General features: G+C 44.1%; 1 protein-coding gene across 5 annotated transcripts in view; it reads right to left on the reverse strand.

The window, feature by feature from the left end:
* The window catches only part of SLC16A9 (solute carrier family 16 member 9), a 40,991-nt gene extending 30,546 nt beyond the window's left edge, over nt 1–10,445 (reverse strand). For 4 of the 5 annotated variants that reach the window (XM_045291227.1, XM_045291226.1, XM_045291225.1 and 1 more), the window contains exon 1: nt 10,214–10,445. In XM_045291227.1, the coding sequence (XP_045147162.1) occupies nt 10,214–10,409 (196 nt within the window). In that variant the 5' untranslated portion in view covers nt 10,410–10,445. The remainder of the gene's footprint in view (nt 1–10,213) is intronic. The other variant, XM_045291228.1, reaches the window with a different exon arrangement.
* Nucleotides 10,446–11,551: the final 1,106 nt, after the last annotated feature.

An 11,551-nucleotide genomic window follows, 5' to 3' on the forward strand; every position in this document is an offset into this window, starting at 1 on the left:
GCAACAATGCCCACATGGAAGAAGCACACCAGCCTGTGTAATCATGAGGTGTCAATGGGATCAGGTATCAGGCATCAAAGACCCAGAACAAAAAACTTATCAATGTGAATGAGGGGGAAGGCAGAGTGAAGACCCAAAGCCCATCTGTAGGCAATTGGACATCCTCTTACAGAAGGGTCGCAAGGGAGAGACGAGCCTGTCAGGTGCAGTATAGCAATGATGAAACATACAACTTTCCTCTAGTTTATCTTGACCTCAATTCTACCTTACAAATCCAGCTAGACCAGAGCACATACAGATAAGAGCTGGAACACAGGGAATCCAGGATAGATAAACCCTTCAGGACCAATAATGAGAGTATTGATACCAGGAAGGTAAGGGGAAGGTACGGGGAGAAAAGGTGAACTGATCACAATGATCTACATATAACCGCCTCCCAGGGGGTGGGACAACAGGAAAGTGGGTAAGGGAGACAGTGGAAGGTTTAAGACATGAAAAAAAACTTTTTATAAATTATCAAGGGTTCATGAGGGAGGGAGGGTGGAGGGTTGGGGGGGGGATGAGCTGATACCAAGGGCGCGAGCAGAAAGCAAATGTTTTGAGAATGATGATGGCAACAAATGCACAAATGTGCTTGACACAATGGATGGATGTAAGAATTGTGATAAGAGCTATACGAGCCCCCAATAAAATGATTTAAATTAAAACCCCCCCAAAAAATTTACAGCCTTGGAAATCTGACACAGGGTCGAAATGAGCCAGAATCAGTGCAGTGACAGTGGACAGGTGATGAATGCTGAAATCATTTTGGGCTAACACAGTGTTCTTTTGTTTGTTTATTTCAATTTAAGCTTTAAGAAATTACTTAGCAGATGAATGCGGTGTATTGAAAGCTGCCTTTTAAAATAGTCTCTAATTTTACACTGCCATCTGCTGCTTACTTAGAGAAAACTACCTCAATGCCAGGATAAAAGATATAAATTTCAGAGCTGAAAGAGTTCTTGGAAATGATCCAGAATGCTCATTTTCAAAATCATGAAACTGGCACTAAGAAACATCATGTGACTGGGTCAGGGACCCCTAACTAACCAATGGCAGGGTATATGTGAGAAGTACTATAATGGGTACTATCATTTCTTTTTTCCTAGAGGTAAAAATATCAGTAAATAATACCAGTATTCTTTTGTCAAATTTAACAGATTAAATGGGACTATGAATGGAGTGCAGATGAAAACATAACAGGTAGGTTTATTTGGGGTTGAAAGTTCAGGACAGATTCTTTAATTCAAGATAGCTACATATTCCTGAGTTAAACCACATTGCCCCATATTTTATCAATAACAATTAAGTCAGTTTTAAAATTTTTGGCTGTTTATCTCCTTGTAATGACATGTAAGAAATGACAGGGGATGGGTCACGGGAGAGACTAACAGTTCAATGCTGGGAAACTACTGAAAGGTTAGCAATTCAAACTCAACCTAGTTCAAAACAGCACCTTTAGAAGCAGGCCTGATAATCTACTTGTGAAAAACTAGTTTCTGAAAACTCATTTAAAATCTTGGCACACCCATGGTTTACAAGTCAGATCGGCTCAATACAACTGGTTAGGAGTGCCTGGTGACTCAGCTACTAGCCAAATGTTGGCCATTGAAATCCACCCACAAACCTGGAAATCTACATCCAAACAAAGACAGCCATTGACACTGCTATTGGATAGGGTTCTACTCCAAAACACATGGGGTGAGGTTCGTATCAACCTGCTGGGAACTTTTCTTAATAACATCCAAGGATTCCCCATAATGATAAACTGGACATTACTCTCTAGCACTGGGTTAGTTTCAAGAGATGAATTAAATCAAAGAACTATTCTTTTTTATGATGCTGCCAGTCTCACCTGATAAGGGAGACATTTAGAGCAAAAGTTTGTACACTGTCAGTGTGGAAAAGTCACACTACACTTTGAAGAGTAAGGTATGCCCGACCACAGCCATGGTGGTTTTAATCGTCTCCTACGCACATGAGAGCTGGACAGCTAAGGAAAACCGGAGAAGAAGGGGTATGTTGGAATTAGGGTGCTGGTAAAGAATACTGAATGATCCATGGGCTGAGAGAAGAACAAACAAATCGGCCTTGTATTAAGCAAAACCAGAATGCTTCTTAGGAGGGAGGAGGGTGAGACTTCCATTCCATACACGCTGGGCATGCTTTGTCATGCTTGGTAAAGTCATCAAAAATAAAGAAGGGATAACACCGCGGCTTCAACAGCAGGCTCGAACAACAGTCATGAGGATGATGCAGCGCTGGACAGTGCTTTGTTCCTTTGTACACCGGGTTGCTATGAGCCGGAATCGTTTCTACAGCACCTAATCCAAGCAAGGATGGCCAGTGGCTGTGTGGGATAGAGGTCAACTTCTCTATGCTTTCTAGGTAGTTCCCAGGGCCCTTACAGGTGTTTTACCTTCTCACACTCCCCCACAGTGACCTAGCATCCTTTTAGTACAGAACTGACACTCACCAATTGCTATCAAACCCATTCCAATTCAGGGCAACCCTCCAGGACAGGGCAGAACTGCCTCTGGGTTTCAGAGCCTGCGACTTTTTATGGGAGCAGAACGCCTCCCACAGAGTGGCTTGTGGTTTCAAACGGAAGTGGCTGGTCTTGAAGTTAAAGGAAGGGACACGGAGGTCAAGGAAGGGAGGTGCCTCTATAAACAAACCAACATGCAAAAAGGAAAGAAGACACACCAGGGTTGTTCCCCTGCTGTGCAGCCCAGATTTCCTAACGGAGAAGAGAGATTGTGCCCGTGTCAGCCCTGCCCTCCTCCTGAAAGTAGGACGCCCCGTGGCAGAGTTCTCACTCCTGGCCGTCAGCTGTGACCATGAACTTCCAGTACACCTTCCTGCAGATGGAAAAGAACTCCAGAGCTGCACCAACTTCAATCCTTGATCTCATGTGTATCAACTGCACTGCTTGCTGTTTGGCTTGGTGGTCTAAAGAGACATAGGGAAATGGCTGATTGGGACAAGCAGTTAATACGATCAGGTGCTAAGCCACTGACTGGTGGTTAGAGTCCATGGAAGGGTTCCTTGGAAGACAAAAGCACCAGCAAGTACCATGCTGAGAACACAGGGCTGCGCTGACACCCCCGGAGGGAGGGGGGGTGTACCATGGGTCAGGATCAAATATACAGCATCTGTCTTTCAGAAGTGGAGGGAAACTTTCCCCAAATCCCCAGTTCATTCTCACCCATCCTGGGAACTGACTCATGCAGTGGGATCCGGCATGAAGCAGGAATTTTTTTACGTCCTCCCTGAAGATGTTCACGGTCCTTGGGGTAAAATTATAGAGGTAAGCTCAAAATCCGCTCTGCCAGTGATCACAACTCATTCAGCAAGTCTAGCTGGTTAAACCCAGGTCTGCATGAACCTAGAAATGTACTTACTGACTCACATCGTGAATTTGAAGGCCTCTGGAGGAATTCTGAACAAAATCAACAAAAAGAGGAACTGTGAGGTCTTATTTTTGAGCAGTCACAGAACAAATGACCTCCCAGCTGTTTCAGCAAGTTTGTCCTCTGAGAAGGGCCCCACCCTTCTAATTGGATTGGAAGGATGACTTCTAGCCTAAGGTGCTTTCACTTGTTTGAGCCCCACAAAGGGATGGGTTAGTCCTCCAGGTGTGCTGCTTTCCAGTCTTTGTACATCAGTCTGAATTAAGCTAGAGAAGTCGAATCAGCAGGAGACAGATACTAAAAGTTAAGGAATTGGTTTAATCCATCGTGGGAGCTGACAAGTTAAATCTGAAATCCGTACGGCAGGGGCAACCTGGAACGCTCAGGCAGTGGCTGGAACTTGTTCTGTTTCGGGGAAGCTCAGTTCTACTTCTAAAGTCTTTCAACTGATTACATCAGGACCACCCAGATTACCTAGGGAGACTTGCTTCTTTAAAAGGCATCTCCTATGAACTGGAATCACACCTACAAAATAAAGTGTAGCAACCCTAGATTCGTGTGTGACTGAATAACTGAGGACTGCGTGTCAGCCAAGCACATCCATCCAAAGATCATCATCTCCTAAACCAATTCCTCTTTTCCAGTCAAATTCAACGTCTGCATTTCAGATTTGAGGTCTTTGCATCCTGGGACTCTGCATGGAACATCCACCACCCTCCCACCTGGCTCCCTCACAGCCTTCCTCCTTACGAACCCCCAGAGATGGTGGCCCAGCCTTCTGACTACTTAGTGCTGAGTGTTTGTGAATTCTGCATTACTGAGATGGCAAACCTTTCCTCTTCTTCTACCTTCATGTACCCAGCACGGAGAACACCTTATGGAAGTCCTTAACCACGGTCAGCTGTTTGACCGCGTAGACAATACAATGTTGAACCTTCGCACCCCGCTTTATTCATTCCAAAGATCATCTGGATACATACATAATTTGGAGGAGAGCCAGAAATCTTCCTCCTCAAGAAGTTCAATTTCAATGAAAGGGACTTAAGAATTAACGCTGGGACACGTGTAAGGCTCAGACGTGCATGAGTTTTCAGAGTTCTAACATACTTGAATGAGTTACTACCCAAATCTACGTTTGTCAGAAACAATGGTGGGCCTTTAACTGCCACATGCTGAGGCAAAATAGTGGACAAGGTTTCGGCTTTCCCTAGTCCCCATTCCTTTAGACAATGGCTTTGCCTTATATCCTAAAAGGGCCCTTTCTTTCGCAGGTTCTAGAGTTTCAAGTACATCGATGCATGGACCTTTAGCGCCCCAATGACTAGTATTTACTGGGCATACTTTGGACATGGTCAGCAGAGAACAGAGCCTGGAGAAGGGCATCACGGCTGGTAAGTGGAAGGGCAGAGACAACGAGAGAGGACTCCACACAATGAAACAGCACCGTGACTGCAGCAATGAACTCAACCATGGGAACAGCTGGGAGGAGGGACAGGACCAGGCAGTGTTTCGCTCTGCTGTACCTACTGTCAGTGAGTCAGAACCAGCGCCACAGCACCCATCGACAACAGTGGGCACTTACTCCATGCTCAGCACCAACGCAACTGTTCTACACACGGAGCGACAAGGTGGGCATTTCTCTTCTTTCCAATGGAAACGCGAGGCAGCAGGCATAACAGGTGAGAAACACCTGAGCTCTGGTACCACTCCTCCCTCAGAGAATGTGCACATCCTCGTAGGGCAATAATACCTGTCTCCGTGCATTGTTTTGATGGTCAGTTAAGACAAAGCAAGGGGGAAAATGGCCGGTAGTGAGTCAGGCACACTGGAGAAAAGCAGAATTTTAATGTTGCTTGAAAAGTAAACTCAGCTTGCTCTACCTAATGTTCCAAAGGCCAGATCCAAGATGACGCTATCGGGCCTTCTCTAGACAAGCCCGAATCAAGAAAATAACTGCTCCTCGGGTTGGCATGGTCTGCCTGGTCCAGAATCATTTGGGAAGGTGGCCAAAATGCTGACTCCTGGGCCTCCTCCCCTCTCTAGATGCACTGATGATCACAGATAGCATGAGTTTGGTACTGATGTCAGAAATCCCTGGGTGGTGTAAATAGTTAGCGTGCTCGGCTGATAGTTGAAAGGTTGGAAGTTCAAGTTTATCCAGCGGTGGCCTGGAAGGAAGGCCTGGTGAAATTCTTCCCAAAAAGTCAGATGCTGACAACCCGATGGACAGTTCTACTCTGGCATGCTTGAGAACACCATGAGTTGGCACGGACTTCACAGCAGCACCCACACTAGTATACAGACGTAAGCATGTATGTTGTTGTGTGCAGGTAAACTCATTTTATAAAAAAACATATGGACATATATAAGTATACACACATTTTATTAAAAAGGTTCTAAAGATCACTGGGGTCACAGGAGACATATTTTTCATGATTTACATGACATGAGCAGTGCCAAGTCCTAGCAGAAACCTACACCGATTGCCTTTATAAATAAAATAATTCCAAGTGAATCATATGTTGGAGAGCTCTCAAAACATACCAAACTGCAGCGTAAGTAGACAGAACTAAAACCAGAGGTACTTGCCAACTGAAAGTCACTTTTGCCTCAAATTCACTTTAGGGACCTTAAAAGATATATACATGGATGTGGGTCTCCCCAGAGAAGCCCTGGTGGCACAGTGGTGACGGGTGGGCTGATAACCACAAGGTCAGTAGTTCTAAACCACCGGTAACTTCATGGGAGAAAGATGCGGCTGTCTACTCCTGTAAAGGATCACAGTCTAGGAAACCCACAGAAGCAGATCTACCCTGCCCTACAGGGTCACTATGAGTCTCCATGGAAGATGGCTGTGAGTTTGAGGTCCCCTGCAGAGAGAGACCTACTAAATTTTAATGTCACAGAGCGAGATGTAGGCGACTTTATGCTGAAATGTTTCTGTAGTAATTCAAACTAGCTGCCTGGGTAAGAGAACCATGTGATCACCCACATGAAATACATTTGCTCACTTCTAAGCTAGTGCTGATCGCTTGCTTCTCTGTAAAACCAGAAAGTGGATGGTTGCTGTGACTCCCACACTGCTAGACACCTCTTGCTGATACGACACAAGCACAGCTTTCAGTATTTGTCTCAAAATTTGTGCATCAAGAACCAGGAGAGGTCAGCATGAGCTCTAGTCAAAGGGGTCAGCTATGCCCAAATCTGGATTATACTGTCTCAAGTGGCCTCACACATACCGACATAAGTGGTAGGTTTTCAGCATCCGTTCCTTTCTACCATTTCCTCATTCTTGAAATCTTTTCTCTCTTTTTCTATGTTGATCTTGTGTCCATGGACCCAGAGACATTACGTGGTAGAGTTCAGCACTTGAGAGAGCCTGTGACCTCAGTCCAATCCTCCTCTGTCCTTGTCCTCTCCCTGAACTTCAGTTTAGGCTTGCTCTCTCCCTGGTCCCTACCAGCAGGGGCAGCCTCACAGCTTTGCAATCTGTGCAATTGCACATGGCCCTGAGCTTAAGGCCCTTGAGTGGGGGTTGATCCACCTCGGAATTTGGAGGAAGGATCCAGTTGCAGTTCAGAATATAAAGAGAGAGTCATTCTGCTCACCACAGCCCCGTTCTTTCCATCTCAGCTTCCCTCAGTCCTCAACTCCCAGCTAGGCAGATTTTTGTCAACATCTTTGTTCCCTGAGTATGCATTAATTGAGGCGTCATTCAATTATCCTTTGACCCTTCCAAGGTAATTACATTTCCGTTTAACTTAGTATTTACGAATAGATATCATGATTAATTAGAGCCTGGCAACAAGTCCTCTCTGCTCTACATGAAGTCTTTTCCTAGCAATCGATACTTTCAAACCCTATCAATTATCATCCACTTGCACTTTCAGTTGCTTTGCAAACAATCCATATCTTGAACCAGCGAACTCTGTGTTTCTCTGGAGCTTATCGTGGCAGTTTGGCTGGATGATTTCACACGGCCAGATGATCCAGCATTGCTCTTCAAGTCTGGTTTTCACTTAAGCAAGCTAAAACAGCCCAGCAGAACACCTGTTTGGAAAAGGTCTGGCCACACATACATCAGTGGTCCCCTAGGCTGTCGTGGAATTCAGAAATCCGGATTAGAGAGTGGAAAGGAAGCAAGACGCACAGCCTCCTGCAAACACTCAACGTCTCTTATTTACTAAGCAATTGCACCGCCAGGCATACAAAGAGACAGTACATGTATAGTCTATAATATCTTGAAAGTGTAACCCAAGTTATTTTACTGAATGCAGTTAGAAAAAGCTCCCTTACAAAATGCAGTCAGCCTATGGTACTTTACTTAGTGCAGTCTCTGGAATTTGTATAACTTGCTATATTGTTCACAATCAGATAGGTTGACTGCAGACTTCACCTGGAAGGGCCAGAAAATGTTGGGAGTCCTATCTTATTTACCTGATTGTTAGTCGTTAAAAACTAGGCCCTGCTATGTATTTCATTAACAAAGACATCCTGAGACTGGCCAAAAGACTTCAAGAACCTATTATCGTTTGCTTGCTTATAGTCAGCAGCTGTTTCCTGTGATTACCCTGAAACCTGAGTTAATGTAAAACATCTATATGTGACTCCCCAAAGTATACATCCCAGAGCCAAAGGAATATATTCTCTCTCTATTGTGATTTCAAAGCACACACCAGAGACGGTCTGCTTTGCACTGCTGTGGTCTCCTCCCTGCTCTATCTTCTCAGTAATCCTTGCTTCCTCAGACTTGGACTGGGTCGTTGGCTGCACAACTTCAGGACAAAAGCCCTGCATTTCAGATGACAACTGGTCATAAACACCAGTTGTGGTGTTTATTGACACACAGCAACTGTGCTGTCCTTTCTAGCTAAAAAGCCGATCGTATAACTGTCGGCATCAACTCCTAGGCAGTAGTGTTCGATCGAATGTGCTGCCCCTCTCGTGAGTGCTGCGGCATCATCTCGCTGCTTCGTTTTCGTTCACAGAGATGGCAGTGAAACAGATCTTGTCTCTCAACCCCGCCAGACCCAGTGCTGGTGAGAGCCGCAGCAAGAGGAACGAGCAGCAGTGAAACCAACGGTTATCAAACAAAGTGACGGTGGAAACAAGGGAAGGAAATTGCTTGAGGTTTGGGAATGGTTCACTGGAAATTACAATGTTCCTGAAAACTAAGGGGGAAATTTTCCCAGCTGCTAAAGGACTGGATCCATTGAAAGCCACAGGCTAAAAGGCATGTGCGCAGGACCCACGAGTCACTGCTAACGGTGCTCACTGAAGACCAAACCAAAGTGTATCAGGACCAGATGGTGATACAGTGCTCAAACAAATCACCTAACATCCTATTTCACAGAACATAAGACCATGTGGAGGTTACGCTACATGTGACTATATGTCAATGAGAAACAATTGGGGTTTTTTTGGTTTGGAGATTTGTTTTGTTTTTACATCTCCTTTAGGACCAAGAGGTGTAGCCTATTAAAAAGAAGAAATGGAAAACACATTTCATTTAAAGCACATTTTCATCAAATAGTTTTAGAGCTAAAAAAGACCTTAGAAATCACTACCCTCAATGTCCTGATAAGAGTAATTGCCATGGAGTTGATCTCTTCAACTCACGATGACTACAAGTGTGTTGGAGTTGAACTGAGCTCAACAGAGTTTTGAGTGACTGACTTTTTGAAAGGAGATCACCAGGTCTTTCTTCTGAGGCATCTCCAGATGAACTTGAACCTCCAACCTATCGATTAGTGCCACAAATCACGACAAGTGCACACAGGAAGAGGCCTCAGTACCTCTGACCCAGTCTAGGTCCTAGCATACTGGTGCTTAAGGAAGTCAGATAATTGACCACTAAATATGACGGTATAGTTCAATCTAGGGCTTCAGAACCTGAAACGGCATGTTATTTTAATAGAAGAGCCTGGAACATAAAGCCTTTGAAGCACCACTGGCATGGTGGGTAAGTGCTTGGCTGCTAATCAAAGGCCAGTTTTACTTCCTGATAGTCTGCTTCCAGGAAGAGTTCAGCCTTGGAAATTGTACAGGGCAGTTCTACTCTGTCCTCCAGGGTCACTGTAAGGGAGAACAGACACACCAGCAAGGACCTCTCTGAAGGTCACAGGCCTCAGTATTACATCACAGTAATCATCTATCAAGAATGACTTTTAGAGGCTTTCTATGAAGGGCACACAAAATGTATCGCATAACTTTTATGCAAAATCTTCCTTGCTAGGTCAGGTTTTCCGCATGCAGTCATGGAGAATGAAGGAGATGTGCTCTGGCCCCAGAGAAACTGAACGAGACAAGGTCATCACTGAGCATGGGGCATCTTGCTACGCGGCTATTGAGCGCCAGAGGACCTGATGGTCACCGTAGTCCTCGAGTCATTGCTAGATTGGTGCCTTCACCTCCCTGTATTCTTCTTACTCATGGAAGGGAGTATGTCTCCCATTCAATTACATGTTTATGAGGGACAGGAACCACACATTTGCTGTTCATCTTCTCAGCCCCCGCATCTAGCACACTGCCTGGTGCACATAGTAGTAGATAAATGAATACAGAAATGAATTAATGATAGACTACCTTGTGAAGTGCCTATATTTGTACGTGTATTTATTAGCAACAAAGAGTGGTGCTCTAATCTGAATGCAGGCAGGAAAATAATGGCTTACCCTTAAAAATATATACCCATCGTATTAAGAATGCAGCAAATGTAATTAAATCACGTAATAAGGAAAAGCATAAAAGCATCCACTTACTTGCAAGCAAGCCAACGCCACTTGCGAGGGATCCAACCCAAGCCGTTTTTCCTTTCCCTTCCCCAAAGGCATCCAACCACTCTACGTACAAGACGCCAACAGCTAACGGGGAGCCGTAGCACAAGAACTGTGTGAAGAAGGACACGAACACAATCACCCAGCCCCATCCGCCATCAGGAGACTTTCTCAATTCCATCGTAAGGTGAACGCAAGACGGGTCTTTCTGAAGGTCCTGGACCAAAACAAACAGAAAAGGCAAAAGTACAGTCAAGATGTTTTTCATAACAATACAGAGAAATCGTCCCCCCCCTTTTTGCACAAGACATAGTCTGATTGCATGCTTGTTTGATTATTGACAGGCAGATCATTTTGTCTTTCCATTAAATAGTGTACCCAGAATAGTTCCTAACTTAAATGGTGTCATGATGCTGGCTTTGGGCCTCTGATTGATTTATTTGAAGCTTAAGAAAATTCAATCTTTTAAAATATTTTTGAGTGTCAAGTATATTTTCAGCATGAAGGAGATAACTATATGGTTTTCTCTTTATGATATTAAATAGTACAATAATAAAAGACTAATTCATAAATAATAAAATCTCAATGTTGGCCTGTTGAACTATTTATGAATAACTGCACTAAATCCTCTTTGGCTAATGTATTTTGGTTATGATTATGTTAGTTTATTATAATTTTCAGACTTTTAAAATTCATCATTAAGCCTTGTCTATTTTTCATGTTTTCAATATTTTCCAGGCATGTGTATAAAAACATTTACTTCATAAAAATAATTCATAAATTTTCCATCTTTTCTGAGTTCTGGGAGAGGTTACGCAGTAATGGATTCAGAGGCCTCTCTTTATCCCATAGTGTGTTCTCGTCACCAAAGCAAGCTTACCGTCAAGTGCAACAGAGTCCTCTTTGCACACAGATGTTGCCAAGCAGGGTTTCATCAGACAATAAGCAAAGAGAGTAGGCATATCGCCCATGCATTCACTCATTCATGTGTGTAGTTAGATGATGAAGCATTTGACCAACATACGAAAGTCCTAGTTATAATCGTCATTTACCTGGGCCTCGGTGAATTGTTTCACTTTGGCTTTCAGAGTACAGGCAGAAATCATGTCACCACCTGGCTCTGTATACACTACCTTGTCATACTTAATTGCTGAAAGATAGGGCAATTTGTACGTAAAACCATATTCTTAGGACATCTGACTACATAAACAGAATATTCCAAGCTCCCAATGACTTCAGTCCTCAGATGTAACCAGACACAGCCTGCTAGTCAGAGCCTGCTTTCTTCAGCCCCTATTGCTACGGGTGTGGGGTGTGGTCAAC

The sequence above is a fragment of the Echinops telfairi genome, unplaced genomic scaffold (genome assembly GCF_000313985.2).
Source record: "Echinops telfairi isolate 266 unplaced genomic scaffold, ASM31398v2 ScPeMD7_70;HRSCAF=299, whole genome shotgun sequence".
Lineage (NCBI taxonomy): Eukaryota > Metazoa > Chordata > Mammalia > Afrosoricida > Tenrecidae > Echinops > Echinops telfairi.